At 56.3% G+C, this 15,853-nt stretch overlaps 1 protein-coding gene across 1 annotated transcript in view; it reads right to left on the reverse strand.

The window, feature by feature from the left end:
• ARID3C (AT-rich interaction domain 3C) overlaps positions 1-15,649 on the reverse strand; it is a 141,140-nt gene extending 125,491 nt beyond the window's left edge. Inside the window, exons 1-3 of the mRNA XM_078852999.1 lie at positions 15,623-15,649; positions 14,941-15,090; positions 13,184-13,699 (exon numbers count right to left, since the gene is read on the reverse strand). Coding sequence (XP_078709125.1) covers positions 13,184-13,699; positions 14,941-15,090; positions 15,623-15,649 — 693 coding nt within the window. The remainder of the gene's footprint in view (positions 1-13,183; positions 13,700-14,940; positions 15,091-15,622) is intronic.
• Between the last annotated feature and the right edge of the window lie 204 nt (positions 15,650-15,853).

The following is a 15,853-nucleotide window of genomic DNA, read 5'->3' on the forward strand; positions in this document are numbered from 1 at the left end:
CCGCTCTCTGCGACCCCCCTCCCCCATCCCACGGCTGAGTTTATCCCTAACCTTCGCTTCCCCCCTCCCTCCGGCCGACTCCTCCGCCACCCTCTGTTCTTCACACCCTTGATTGCTTTTACACTTCCTCCTTCACGCCCGCTGCTCCCCCCGGATTGAGTTACAGACGCAGGATGGTGTCTACAGCTGGACGGGCTCGCGGGGCGGAGCAGCGAGGGGCGCGACCCGCTTCGGGCCAGCGCGGACCTCGACCTCTCGGCGTGGCAGTAGGGGGCGCCGTGCTGCGGGGGGGGGCGGCTCGGCGGAGGGAGGAAAGCGGCCATCGGTGGGAGGGAGTCAGAGGCTTCCGAAAACCTACCTGCAGGCCTCATTTCTGCTGAGTCCCGCCCCGGAGTGGTGCACCCCCCGTGCACACGTGCATTTGCACGCTCCTGCAGACACACGCCCACGCCCCTGTGCATGCACACACGTGTACACACACGCACACGGACCCACGGACCCCTACACACACGTGTACACACACGCACACGGACCCCTACACACACGTGCACCCGCACGTGTGCACAAAGACACAGACGTGCACGCCCCCCCCGAAACACACATGTAGGTGCACACGCACGGGCGTGCACACCTACCAAGACACACACACTTATGCCCGCGCACCCCCCCGCCCCGGGCTGGGGCTCTGTTTACAGCAGCCGCGCCGATCGCCTGCAGGCAGCCGGACGCCAGACAACGCTGCACCAAGCAAGCGGCTGGGCGTAGGGGCTGCCAGTAAAAGCCGCCCAGCCAGTGGATTAATGCACTGACCTTTCACCCCCCAGACCTGATCTCTGCTCCCAGCCCCAGCCCCTGGCAGCCCTTCCCCCTCCCCTCCCCAGCCATGCTCCAGGACAGGTGGCCCCCACCCAGCTTTCTCCTCCGCAGAAAGGAGGGCCTGGCAAGGAGATTTTCCAGCCTAGATTGAGAAATCTCCAGGCAGCCAGGGGAGGAAACAACACTGAGCCCCCCCCCCACCCTCCACCCAGCCCATTCCCCCTCCCCCAGCGTTGGAATGCAACCAGAGACCCTTTCATTAGGCACCAAGAGGCCTCCAGTTGTTGGCTGATGCACCTGGATTGAAGGTGCAGTACAGGATGGGGGGAGGGGGTCTCCGGGGTCAGCCACACCCCAGGCTTTTTGCCCTGGAAGCACCAGCCTTCGCCCTGACCTGCCCCAGAGGGGTCTCCCTTTCTCCCCGGGCCTCAGCAAGGCAGCTGCCCGGCTAAAGCTGGCACAGCTTAAATCTAACCAGGCTTCAGGGGAAAGTGAAGGCAGCCATAAAACACACACACACGGACACGGACACACACACGGACACACACACACGGACAAAGGGGGAAGCTGATAGCACTGAACATAAATTAGAAGCTACTAACTGTGAAAAACTGATAAGGGAAGCCAAGGGACACAAGGAGGACGCTATGGCCAGCAGAGTTAAGGACAATCAGGGCTTGTCTACACTACAGGTTGTCAGTATAACCTCTATCGCGCAGGGGTGTGAATAAGCCGCTCCCCTGAGCACCGTAAGTGACACGGACCCCAGGGCTGGCGTGGACAGCGCTATGTCGGCAGGAGAGCGAGGGGTCAGGGTGGAGAATCCATCAGCTGAACATAGCTACCAGTGTGACGCTGTAGCCAAAAGAGTTAACTCGACCCTGGGAGGCATCACCAGGGGAACCTCCAGTGGGAGCAGGGAGGTGATTTTCCCTCCGTACCTGGCTCTGGTGCGGCCGCTGCTGGGATCCTGGCTCCAGGTCTGGGGCCCACAGTTCCAGAAGGACGTTGAGAAATTGGAGAGGGGTCAGAGAAGAGCCACGAGAATGATCAAAGGACTGGGAAACCTGCCTCCGAGTGACAGACTCACGGAGCTGAATCTGGTTAGCTTGACAAAGAGCCGGTTAAAAGTCCCAGTCGCTAAGTCCCGACACGGGGAACAGAAACTGGGTTATCGCGGGCTCTCCAATCTAGCAGAACAAGACCCCGTGGCTGGAAACTGAACCTGGACACATTTAGACTGGAAATTAGCCCCATGTTTTTAACAGGGAGGGTCGTTAGCCACTGGAACAACTGACCAAGGGTCGCGGGGGATTGTCCATCCCGGCAATTTTTAACTCAAGTTTGGCTGTTTTCTAAAGGACAGGCTGCAGTTCAGCCACCGCTGCTGGCCCAGGGGCAGGAGTTCATCCCCGGCCGTCCTCTGGCTGCGCTCTGCGGGGGGTCAGAGCCGAGGAGGATCCCAGTGGATCTTGAACCCCTGCTGGATACTAGCCACTGCCCTGTCCTTCCTCTCCAGGTGCTGCCTGGACAGGGGACACGCATGGACCTAAGCCCTGCAGACCTGTGCCAGCCATCTTTCTTGTGCAAAAGTCCCAGCTGGCACTGGGGAAAGTCCAACAGGCCAATGCATAGAGGAGCCCTGGCAGCCTGGATCCTGTCTCCAGCCCCTCAGTGGTCGCTGGGCTTGCCCAGGCATCGGGGGAGGGGGGTGCACGAGCATGCCCCGGCGTTGGGGGGCAGACCCAAGGGTGGGCAAGCCCGAAGGTGCAGGACCTATGGTGTGGGGGGTGTGCACACCTGCAGGGGGCCAGGGTGCGTAACTAGGAGCAGGCAGGTGATTGATCCCGGAGCCTCCCCCGGAGGGTCCCCTCTGGATCTGAAGGCGGCGGTGGCGGCAGCTGGGTGGAATGTGCAGACCACACACTCTGCGGAGGCGAGAGCTGCTGCACTAAATCCAGAGCAAAGACGGCAGGGCAGCCAGAACTCCCCTCTGCCTCCTCTGGGCACAGTCTGGACACGTTCTAGCACAAAGCAGGGCCTTAACTGGCCCGGGGCTGGGGGGGGAAGCATGGTCAGGTGTGTGTGTGTGGGGGGGGCACCGTCAGTCATCCCTTCCTCCTGCCCACCAAAACCAAAGCCACTCCATTACAAAGCCCTACTTAAAGCCAGCAGCAGCATCTCCTTATGAAGCAAATCACAGGGTGATCGAGATATTCCGATCACCCCGACCTCTACCCTCTTCCCTGCCTTTCGGTCATTTCCCCGAGACTCGCATCCTAGCACTTGGCCAGGATCCCACTGGCAGGTCGCTGCCTTTGGGGAGTGCAGGAATAAAATCCCAAGCTGCTCCTCTGCAAGCCCGATTCTCAGATGTTTCTCCCACCAGCAGCTTCCTCCCAAAGTCTCTTCTTGAAACCTTGCGCGGCTGGCCTGTGTGCAAAACGGCACCTATCTTGTGACACAGGAGGCCAACCAGTCTCGAGATCCCGGACTCTCTGGAAGACCTGTAGCTCACTTCCAGAAAGCTTTGTGCTCATCTGTAACGTCAATCTCAACAATAACTTCACCTTTGATTCCAGCTCAGGGTTGAGGGAGCTCACAGTTATTCCTAATCAGGGCAGGTGAATTACACATTATGGGCTGATGACTTTGATTTCTCCATGGCCTCTATAAACTTCAGAGATCTGGTGCCCCAGGCATGAGGCAGTTAGCCAGCCACATCAGCCAGCCCGTGTCGGTTCAGGAAGATTAGAGGCGCCAATGAGGGGTTTGTAAACTTTGTCAGCCAAACTCCTGGGAGTCTCAGGCGGTGACGAACTCCACCCGGGGCTTATTTGACCAGAGTGCTGCACTGATCTGTGTTTTATCGAACACCGCGAGCTGTCTCTGCAGCACTGCTAGAATTAGAGCAAAATACAATCTCGCTATTTAAAAGGCAAATAAAACTCTGTTTTCCTATCTCATTGTATTTTTAAAAATACTCTCTAAAGCTAAGGAAATTCCCGGACAAAAAACTTTGTTCAGAGAATGAAACAGATAACAATGACATTAAAAGCATGTTGTGGTTACTCCAAAAAGAAGTGTGAAAGGCCGGAAATCCAAAGCGAAGGCAACGGTAAAAAGAAATGTTCCCAAATAATGAAATTCATAAAGTGAACTTCTAAACAACCTTAACTCTGACCCTGTTTTCTACAGTAATCCTCTAACTATTCACCAGCAACCCTGTAAACTCAGCCAGCACGCATCCAGGCCATAATGACTCACGTTCACCTCCAATATGAACCACCCTCGACTCAAGCTGTAAATAAAGCTACAAAGAACCAGAGCAACAGGGATTATCTCAGGACTAGAACGACAGGATTTGGGCTCCAGTTTATGGTGGCAACAACATCAACTATTATACACCCCTTCACATAAAGGGAACCAACTCTTCCACTGACCCTCCTCCAGTCCAACTACCCACAAACAGCAAAAACCCCAACAGCTCATCTTAACCCGCTGTACACAGTCCAGAAACCACCACCTCAGAGACGACATTGCAGTACGAGTCACCGAGCCCAACGTATCCCTTCCAGCAGTATACCTATATTATATATAGGGGCCTAGCAAATGCACAGTCCATTTTGGTCAATTTCATGGTCATAGGATTTTTAAAATCGTAAATTTCATGGTTTCAGCTATTTAAATCTGAAATGTCTGGGTGTGGTGATTGTCGGGGTCCTGGCCCAAAAAGAAGGTGTGTGTGTGTGTGGGGGGGGTCGCAAGGTTATTGTGTGGGGGGGTGGTATTGCGACCCTTCCTTCTGCACTTCTGCTGGCGGCGCAGCTGCCTTCAGAGCTGGGGGGCTGGCGAGCGGGGGCTGCTGGCCGGGAGCCCAGCTCTGAAGGCGGAGCCCTGCCAGCAGCAGCGCCGAAGGAAGGATGCCAGGTAGGGTGTTGCCACCCTCACTTCTGCGCTGCTGCCTGCAGAGCTGGGCCCTCCGTCAGCAGCCGCCGCGCTCCGGCCGCCCGGCCCTGAAGCCCACCAGGCCCACGTGGCTCCTTCATTTCTGGGTTTGTTGTGTAAAGAGAAAAAGACACAACCCTTTGGAAAGCCAACACCCCTCCCTTCTGTTTCCTGTTTGCTTTTCTCTCAGCTCAGACAGTGACATCAACCTGCCAGTTTCACTTCTGTTTACACTCAGTTTCACTTTCTGTTGTAATGATCAGGTTTCAAACCGGGCAGGGGAATCCTGCAGTGAATTCATGTAGGGGGATTTTTTTTTTAAATGTCCCTGCTTTTAAAAAAATGCTAATCAAATGTAAATGTGGGGGCAAATTTAAGATGAGTTCCCTTTGTCTGCCATTTCCACATCACTTACCGTTCTGCTGGAAAGCCCTGTGTGAGCCCTGTGGACGGGCAGTATTATGGAAGTGCAAAGTGCTGGTGTTCCCCAAAGGATGGTGACAATCAGGAAGAGGGACAAGAGCCAATGGTCTGTAAAACCATACACAGGAAGGGGTCAACTAACAGCTCCACCACCATTAAAGGCAGGAGGGAAGCCCAAGCTGTCTCTGGGGCCATTGGATACACCTTTACCCACCTCGCCCAGTTTCCCTCAGGGAAAGGAAATCACAGGATTTTGACAAGAAAAAGGACATTCTATTAAAGCTCCATCCACCCTGAGCCCTCCCGCATCACACCTTTATTTGGGCGATTGGGGGTCTCCACCAAGCGGAAACACCAGCACAAAATCCAGGGGGAAGACCCCTTTGAGGGCTTTTTACATTCGGATTCTCTGCACAGCTCATTGCTGGGTCTTGGCTTTGTGACCTCAGAGGCCACTTAGCCGGTCACGGTGCAGCAATCCCATAGGCTATTCAAAGGCTGGTGATTCTTCCCAGGATGGGTTCCCAGCCATGACGTCACACGTGTGGGGATCTCCAGAGCCGAACGCGACTGCTGTACGTGTGGCTGGCTCCGTGTCCCACCACAGACTGTGAACTGGCCTGGACCCCAGAGAACAGAGCACCTGCTGGCACAGATCAAAGGTGGGACAGCCACGTGTACTGGCCGCCCCTGTTCTAGGGAACGACTCTGAAACAGCACCTCAAACCCAGAGACCCTCACACTCTGGTCAACCTGCTTTGCAAATTTTAATGGGCCCAATCTTGCCGACTTCACCTGTGTGACTCCCACAGGAGAGTGAGAGAACACCACAGAGCTTGGATCAGGATTCAGATCCAGAGCCGATCTTCTTCAGAGTTCAAATCTGGATCTAGTATCCTAGTTCCGGGCCATTCTTCAATGTGTGTAGCCCACCACCTCTGGAGGCAGCCATTTAATGGGACGCAGCGGCATGACCCAACGGTTCTGGACAGAAAGTGAGTAATCGTATTAACATGAGGTTTCAGAGCAGCAGCCGTGTCAGTCTGTATTCGTAAAAAGAAGAGGAGGACGTGTGGCCCCTTAGGGACCGACACATTTATTTGAGCACGAGCTTTCGTGAGCGACAGCTCACTTCACCGGCTGCATCATGCACTTAAACAGCATCTTTCTTTGTTATAGGGCAGTGACGGACACACCGTAGGGAAGGTGCAACACGGTTTCTGTTCAAAGCTGAATTACGTAACCTCCTTACACTGCATCTATAATCAGATCAGTTTGAAAATCGGCATGCCAGGGCATGGGACGGGGTAGCATTCGCAGTGCAAATGAGCTAATTTGTCCATGGAGTCCCAAAGGTACAGTCCTCCACCTCCAAGAGACTCTTTCCAAGTCTATCTATCTTTGTGCACCAACAGGAAAAAAGCAGAGGACAAGACCCACATGGCACGTCTACAACTGCAATGCCGCCAGGGAGATCAGAAGAACAGTCACACTGGGTCAGACCTATGGTCCATCTAGCCCAGTATCCTGTCCTCTGAAAGTGCCCAGTGCCAGATTCTTCAGAGAGAATGAACAGAACAGGGCAATTTTGAATGATCCATCCCCAGTTGTCCATGCCAGGTTCTGGTAGTCAGAGATCTAGGGACACCTAGAGCATGGGGCTGTGTCCCTGATCATCTTGGCTACTAGCCATTGATGGACCTGTCCTCCAGGAACTTAACTAATTCTTTTTTTTTTAAACCTAGCGATTGGCCTTCACAACATCCCCTGGCAATGAGTTCCACAGGTTGACTGTGCGTTGTGCGAAGATCTAGTGCCTGGCACCAAGGAAAGGCTCCAATACCTAAACATTGAGGTTTAGATTGGATATTAGGAAAAACTTTTTCACTAAGAGGGTGGTGAAACACTGGAATGCGTTACCTAGGGAGGTGGTAGAATCTCCTTCCTTAGAGGTTTTTAAGGTCAGGCTTGACAAAGCCCTGGCTGGGATGATTTAACTGGGAATTGGTCCTGCTTTGAGCAGGGGGTTGGACTAGATGACCTTCTGGGGTCCCTTCCAACCCTGATATTCTATGATTCTATGATTCTATGATCACACTTCATTCCAGCCTCAGCACCAACACGAGAGCCCAGAAAGAGCTTTGCCATCCGAATAAACCCAGGGAAAGCAAAATGCTGTCTATTTGCTAGAGAAGGGTTCAAACCCCGACCCACCAACCCAACAGCCCTGAGCTCTGCTGCCGATGCTAAAGTAGCAAGGCCTTTATGCATCACTGCAGTCCTCTCCTATCCTCTTAGCTTATTAACTGAGTCAATTAGCTCTGCAGATACTCAGCACATCTGAAACTCAGGCCCTAACCCTCTCCAGCTGAGTGCCCCAAACAGAGGCACCAGAAATTAGTGGTGACTTCGGAAAATGTGGGGTTGGCAATTTGCTCTTGGTCATATAGAAAATCAGTGTCCGAGCTGTGAGCAGAACCCAGGAGTCCTGCCCCGCCGCGCACTACGGAAAAGAGAAGGCAGGTCCTGGAAGGGGAGTTAAGATACGCTGGTGACAGGCATTAGATTTGATTTTCTTGCAGGATTTTGTTGTTGATTTATTGTACATACAAGCAGCACACCTAGAAACCCCAGCCATGAACCAGAACCCTACTGTGCCAGGCACTGTACAAACACACTCTCACCACGCCACCGTCTGAGGCAGTGTAAGTGGTCCACGGGCTATTTGATCAAGCTAGCCAGCTTACCTTGTTCCCTTCCTCCCCCAACATCCTGCCCCCTTGCTCTCTTCTGTTATTAAAGGGCTGGGGATTCCTGGGTGATATTAGCCCCGACCCAGCAAGGAAGAGTCAGCTATTTTACCAGCACTTAAAAACTCCTTTGGGGATAGGGAGGAAACAGAAGAGTGGATGGTGCAGACCTGTGAGGAGCTCGGCAAGTGACTAGCCCAGAGAGGAAGGTTAGGCCAGGGGTTGGGAGGGTGCTGGAGCTCAGGACCGTCCCGTCAGAGGAAGCACACTCAGACGGCCACAGCACGGAGCCGAGACGGGGCTCTTCCTCCCGTGAAGGGCCCAATCTCCTGCAAAGAGGGTGGCTCACACCTGGGCTGCCTGACTAAGGCCATTGAGGGAAAGGGAAGGGGAGGGAGAGATGCCAAGAGGAATTTCTCTCCCACGCCCACAAGGAATAAAAAGAGACCCTGTATAAACTCAGAAGGATGGAGAACACATTCTGGTCCCCACGCTGTGGGCGATCCTCCGAGGATGTGACAACCTCGCCACCCGCTGCAGCATGAGGGCTCTTATCTAAGGTCATCGGAGCAGGGGCACATCCAGACAGGAGACCGCTGATGGGTTCCAACATCCAGCAAACGCTAACCATGCAAACCCAAGGCCACGGTGTTTTCAGAGCAGCCCAAACCACCCGAGAAAGCTGGTTCCCAAAGCGTGAACGCCAAGGTACTAGTGTGTGTGTTGGGGGGACAGGAGAGACACAATTATGTCTGGCTCTTCAGGGGTTCCCTCAACTAAATTCCCCCACCATCCAGCCACAGCTGTCAGATTAACCCTCGCCTGCCACGTCACACTGCGGCTTGAAGCCCTGTTCATGGATCGACCCAAAGCTGCACCACTTTTTGCATCAAACCTTCTGCTGAGATTGTTTGATTCCTATCTCTAAAGACAACACACAAGGGGCAATTCCTGGAGCAAGGCTCTCCGTGTCTGGGAAAACGCACTCGCTAGACCTGATGCCAGTTTTACAGAGTGTTGTGCTGGGCAGACAGCTGGGGTGCGTTACAAATATCCAGCACGGCTCCCACTTCTCATCTGATCTTAAGAATACAGAAGAAAACGTATCAGAAAGAAAGAAAGAAAAACTTTCATGTAGGGAAGGATTTTATTTGCCAGCCAATCCAGTTTAATTTCCTTTTCTATCTATCTAGACAGGCATTTATTCTATATCCTGTTTAAATCAAGACCCTCTGGCCCCGTTTCTGTGCTGCTTGTGTGTTCAGACCTTCACGGGAACTGGGGGGGCGGGGGGAACGGGGGGGCATTAGGATCCAGGGAGCAGAGTGCTGGCGGGAGGCTTTCCCTGTTTCACACAAATGCTCTGAATGCTTTCTCTCAAAAGAGTCCACGGAGCCCGTCACACCCCTCACACTGACCCCTCTGAACTGGCCAGCCAGCCTGTCCCTGTGCGTAACGTAACCCTCCATACAGGCAGTGCAATTCAATCGACTCAGCACACCCACCCAAGCCATTCTCTGGGCCTCTCTCTACAAATACGTGCCCGGATCCAGAAATAGACCAACGGCCGACTGCACAAGGTTCCTGGGCACGGACAGACGGTAAATACTGCCTGCTTGCATACCTGACGCATGACAGGTACATGCGGAGACAATCTATTTCTAGTTTGGCCAGTTACTGTGCTTGAAATGCCAGTGAACGAGCGACTGATTGCGCAATTCTCTAACAGAAAGGTCAGCGGAGCACCATTCCCGCGGCTTTGCTAAGCTGATCCTTACTGATTTGGCAATGACGCTTGGATTTATACCCATGGTCCGCAGACACACCCACCCACCCCTACGCTCCCCACGCAGCGTGTGACTGCACTGCAGGGATCTCCCCAAACCCACTGTCTCTGGGGCTCATCAGAGCAGCATTACAAACTCCTGGAAGCCAGGCTTTCTCCAGGGGTCATCGTGAAAGGCCACAGGTCAGGAAATTTAACGGAACCCCCTTTCACAAACACTAAGTAGTTTAATTTACCATCTCGACAACAGAACCCAATGATAGACCCTGACCCCCGCTCCTCGTGTTCATAACATTTCCGCTGCCATCAGGATCGGGGCCCTGGTGCTCTCCTGGCCCCCTTCCCCTCGCCCCCAGAACTTGGTTCAAGGCCAGAGGGGCCACAATGCAAAACGCATCTGAAGGTTTCCACGGTCTGCCTCCGGACAGAGGGTTTTACCAAGCTCAGGGAAAGCAGGCTGGCATGCTGCTAAGGTGTCTTGGATTTAGTTTTATTTAAGAGCTCTGCTCTAGTTCTATTTAGGGGCAGGTCTCTGGCTTGTGTTATAGGGAGCCAGGCTAGATGATCACTGGGGTTCCGTCTGGCTTGGGAATCGATGAATGAGTGTAGGATACAGCTCGAGAGCACGCCGATATCAAACACACACAAACTAAAACGCGGATCCAAAGTGGCTGGGGCCCCACCATGACACACACCCATGTAAGGTGAGGCGTGGGTGTGAGTTCCTCCTTATTCAGTCTTTGCCACTTGAGCCCCACCCCTTCCACAGCTTCGACCAGACCCTGAGCACCCGAGAGACCCAAAGAGAAGCCGGGTGAGCAGCCGGCGGGCGTCGCTGCCTCAGACCACAAAACCGCAGCCCACTCAGCGCAGGGAATCAATGTGCGCATTGTCGAGCCGTAAACACAACCATTTCCATGTCCAGGACAAAGGAGGCCAGGTTCAATTGAGAACCCCCTGCCCAGCGCCCCAGCGCTCACCTGCCCGGAGCTGGGAGCGCATGTGGTAAATAGAAACCCTGCAATCACCTCCTTGCCTACCCCTTTCCGGCTTGAGAGACACATCTCTGTTTCCCCACACACGCCGACGTGCCTGCAAGCTGGGCCGGCCCTGTGCTCTGCTGGTGCCCAGGACAGCTGCTTCCCGCTGAACTCCTTTCGATAAAGGCTCCAGATGCCGCCTCTCGGCTCGCTGAAAGCTGTTTAGCTACAAATGTGTCAGTCACTCGGAGCTCGCTGGCCAGGAGCAAATCTGAAGAGCCAAGTACAGCGGGCATTGCTATTCCCCTCACCTCCCGCCAGGGCCTGTCCAGCAGCCATGCTCCTTTATCTGCCCCCTCCATCTCCTTATCTGCCCAGCATCTCAAACACACAGCTCAGCCCCTCTGCCGGCTGGATAAAGAAGGTCAGCTCCAGCCCTGACTCCATTTCCTGTTTCCAAAGGGTGCGTTTCCTCCGCTTTTCTGCAGCAGATCAGCAAACAGGTTGGGCAATCGACCTCTAGGGAAGGGTGGAAGTTCCTCTTGGCCAGCTCCCCAGGGAAGCAGGAGCAGGCCTTGACTCTGTCCTCACCGCTCCTCGCACCCAGGCCCCGATTCCGCAGGTATATAATCCTCTCACTCTGAAATCAACCGCAGTCCGGATCACCCGCACGGGTAAGGGCTGTAGGCAGGGCTGGCCCTAGATCAAATAGCGCCCTGAGTGAGGGGCATCTTCAGCGTGTGTCCCCCCAGGTTAAACGTTTGAATATCTTATTTTGTATTGCATTTGTAGCCCGTCACCAATTTGATGCACGATTTGTATGCATGATGTATCCGTCATATAAGACACTAGCAACAAACACAGCACCCCGAGCCCGGCGCCCCCTGACCCTGGCCCCCAGATGGTCACATGGGTCACCTGCCCCTAAATCCGGCTGTGGCCGCAGGCTCTTCCCAACAATTGGACCACTCGCCTGAGCAAGGACCTCAGAAGAGCTGCAGGTTTGGCGCTGGCTGTCCACCAAGTCGAGGGTAACATAACATCCAGTTACAGAAATGTCCTTTTATGCACAATTCCCTATATTCCTCCCAAAGTTAATGAGACGAGGCTGTGTACTGTATTAACCAAAGCGTTCACTCTATCAGTGAGCTATCCGGGCCTTGAGAACAATAGGCCTAGGGACAATTAACCGGGAACAGGACCTTCCTAACTCAAGAGAGCGTTTGCAGTTTTACTGGCGGGATAAACAGAAGGAAGTTTGGGACTGGAGATATTTGAGAACAGCACAGAGGAGGGCTCTGACCCTGCAAACACTGGGGAGGAAGGACTCCTTGGGGAGAAACAAATAATTGGTACCAAGCCCTGCACTTTCTAAAACAGTAGGAATTTTGTCCGCATTTCCGGGGTTGGAAGTGTCACACCAAGGTCTCCAAAGTGCCAGGTAAAAAAGCATGTTGTCATCATACGATCATGCAAACTACAGCAAGATAGACAGAGCAACGGGGAAATACGTTCCCTGATGGGGAAGTCCCTGCATATTTAGAGGCAGGGAGCAGCCAGTTTAGACAGCATATTACTCTAGGTTCACCTTCCATCACCGAACAAGTCACTGAATTTCCCAGTCCCACCCTCTCCATTCAAGTCAGTGCGAGGAAGCTTTCCCAGCCACCCCAGTGCCCTCCCCACTGGGGGTGCTGCTGGGACAGTTATTGGAGAGGGTATTTGCGAGGACGGGCAGGATCTTCGGGTGGAATTGGGGTAGTGATTGGTGAAGAACATTGCAGTGGAGACTGGGGACAGTTCTCAGGGTGGATATGGGGGAGACAGGAATACTCTGGAGGGATAATGGGGCGGGGTGCATGCTGAGGTGGATATTGGGATAGGGATCTCATGGCTGGTGAAGGATATTGCTGTGGCTGGCGGGATTGTTACTGGGGTGGGGGACGTGGGAGCAGAAGGGAGGATATCGCGCCGTCGATACTGGGGCAGTTCTTGGGGCGGATGAGTCCTGGGGCGGATGGGGGATATGTGGAAAGCTATTGGGATGGAGGGCATTGGGATGGGGTGGGAGATATTGGGGTGGGGAGTCCTGGGGGCAGGGTGAGGGCATCGGGGCAGGCTGGGATATATGGGGATAGCTATTGAAGTGGGGCTACTGGGAGATGAGGCCAGGGGGTGACTGGTGGGGTCTCCATTGGGTGGATAGTTATCGGGGCAGGGTGAGGGTAGCTACTGGGGTGGCGGATATTGGGAGATGGGGCCGGGGGGTTGCTAGTGGAACTGCTGTTGGGATGGGGGACCCTGGGGCAGGAGGGAAATAGGGGAGTAGCTCTCTGGGTCAGGGTACTGGAGGGTGAGGCCCAGGCCCTTGACAGGGGGACAGCTGTGGGGGTGGCTCTCTGGGGAGCGGTGGGGCTGGCCGGGGGGGAACTTGGGGGCGCTGGCTCCCGGGGGAAGGCGCCCCTGGGGGTGGCTCTTACCTGCTTGAACTGCTCCTCGTAGGTCCACTCGTGGTGCTGGGGCGGTGGCTGGCGGGGCGGGGAGAGCGAGCGGGCGGGCTCCGGGCGCTGCTGCGGGGCGCTGCGGGAGCGCGGCGGGTACCGGGCCGCCCCCGCCTCTTCCTCCAGGTCCTCCTCCTCCTCCTCCTCCTCGTGGTCCGGGGCGCCGGGTCCCGGCGGGGAGCCCCCCAGGCGGCCGCGGGGGGCCAGCCCGCAGCGCACCGCCGCCTGGTAGTGCTGGATGGCCAGCGCCTGCTGCTGGACGCGGCTCCCCACCACGGAGCGCAGCTGCCCCGGGCCGGGCTCCGCCTGCCCCCGCCGCAGCTTCTCCTCCACCCGGGCCAGCCGCGCCGCCTGCTGCCGCTGCAGGTTCTCCATCACCGCCTCCAGCCGGAGCCCGCCGCCGCCCGGGGCCGGCAGGGCAGCGCCGCGCCCCGGGGAGCCGCCGCCGGCGCCCGGCCCCGGCAGGGGCAGCGACCCCGGGGAGGAGAAGGCAGCCTGCGGGGAGACACAAGGAGAGTGGGGGGTGGGGGTGAGTGCCCGGCCCAGAGAAGAGGGGGATGAAGGGGAAAGGAGAAGAGGGGGAAGAGGGGGATGAAGGAGAAGGAGGAAGAGGGGGATGGAGAGGGAGGAGGAAGAGGGGGATGAAAGGGGAAGGAGAGGGGGAGGAAGAGGGGGATGAAGGGGAAGGAGGAAGAGGGGGATGGAGAGGGAGGAGGAAGAGGGGGATGGAGAGGGGGAGGAAGAGGGGGATGAAGGGGAAGGAGGAAGAGGGGGATGGAGAGGGAGGAGGAAGAGGGGGATGAAAGGGGAAGGAGAGGGGGATGAAAGGGGAAGGAGGAAGAGGGGGGTGAAGGGGAAGGAGAGGAGGAGGAAGAGGGGGATGAAGAGGAGGAGAAAGAGGGGGATGAAAGGGGAAGGAGAGGGGGTTGAAGGGGAAGGAGAGGAGGTGGAAGAGGGGGATGAAAGGGGAAGGAGGAAGAGGGAGAAGGAAGAGGGGGATGAAGGGGGAAGGAGGAAGAGGGGGTGAAGGGGAAGGAGAGGAGGAGGAAGGGGGGTGAAGGGGGAAGTAGGAAGAGGAGGGGGAAGAGGGGGATGAAGAGGGAGGAGGAAGAGGGGGATGAAGAGGGAAGAGGAAGAGGGGGATGAAAGGGGAAGGAGAGGGGAATGAAGGGTGAAGGAGAGGAGGAGGAAGAGGGGGATGAAAGGGGAAGGAGGAAGAGGGGGATGAAGGGGGAAGGAGGAAGAGGGGGTGAAGGGGAAGGAGAGGAGGAGGAAGGGGGGTGAAGGGGGAAGTAGGAAGAGGAGGGGGAAGAGGGGGATGAAGAGGGAGGAGGAAGAGGGGGATGAAAGGGGAAGGAGAGGGGAATGAAGGGGGAAGGAGAGGAGGAGGAAGAGGGGGATGATAGGGGAAGGAGAGGGAGATGAAGGGAGAAGGAGGAAGAGGGGGATGAAGGGGAAGGAGAGGAGGAGGAAGAGGGGGATGAAGGAAGAAGAGGGGGATGAAGAGGGAGGAGGAAGAGGGGGATGAAAGGGGAAGGAGAGGGGGATGAAGGGGGAAGGAGGAAGAGGGGGAGGAGGGGGGCAGAGAAGGGCCGAGGGGGGAGAGGCCGAGGAGAGGAAGCCCGGGACAGAGGAAGGGAGCGGGGCAGGAGGGCTGGGGGGACCGGAGAACCGGGGCCGGGGGCGGGCAGGGAGAAGCCGCAGCGCGTCGCCCCCTCGCTCCCACCCGGACTAACTCGGGGCGCGGGGGCGCGTCTCGCCCAACTTTTGCCGCTGCCCGGCTCCGCTCCAGCCGGGGGCCCCAAGCCCCTCGCGGGGAGCCGGGAAGCGGCTCCTCTGCCCCGGCGGGAAGTTCGCAGCCCGGAGCCGGGCTCCAGCCGGGGGATCTCCCCGCCCGAGAAAACATCCCGGCGGATGGGCCGGGGAGGAAGGGGAGGGGGAGACGGACGCAGTAAAGGGAGTTTCAGGGCAGGGAGAATTGAGACGGGGGGAGATTGGGGCGCGGGGGCTCCCCACAAGCCCCCCCCCGGCTCCAGCTCTGGAGGTCCGGGAGACCCCCCCCCCCCCTTTCCGCCCGGGGCGGCCAGACCCACACGCGATCCACGTGCAAGCCCCGGGGGATCCCCCCTCGCTCGGCTCTTTATGAATGATCAGACTCGGCGGGGCTGGGGGGGGGGCTGGGGGGGCTGGGAAGTTGCAGGACGTTTGACTTGATGCAGTTTCCACCCCCGCCCCCGAGTTCACTTCCACCCCCCACCAAGCAAAAAGCCCAACAACAACTAAAAGAAACCAAACAACAACCGCAACCCCATTAACCCCCCCCCCCGCCCGCCCGCCCCCCCCAGCCGCGAGCCGGAGGTAATTGTTCTGTCAGGCATTCGAAAACATACAATTTTCTTTAAAAAAAAAAAAGCTTACCAAAGCAGATTTCGTGTTTTCCACCATGCTTCCTTCTCTCCCACTGACTGGCTGCCCAAGGGAGCCGGGGGCCGGGGGGGGGGGCGGGGGGCTGTATAAATATAGATTTAAAAAACAATCGGATCTGTGGCTGTCTTTTTATTCCTCTGGCGCTTTGCTGGTGCGCTGGGCCCCCGGTCCCAGCATGGATCAGATTGTTACAAATATTTCCTTTATTCTGCAGCTTGTTGT

This window comes from Lepidochelys kempii, chromosome 5, assembly GCF_965140285.1.
Source record: "Lepidochelys kempii isolate rLepKem1 chromosome 5, rLepKem1.hap1, whole genome shotgun sequence".
NCBI lineage: Eukaryota > Metazoa > Chordata > Testudines > Cheloniidae > Lepidochelys > Lepidochelys kempii.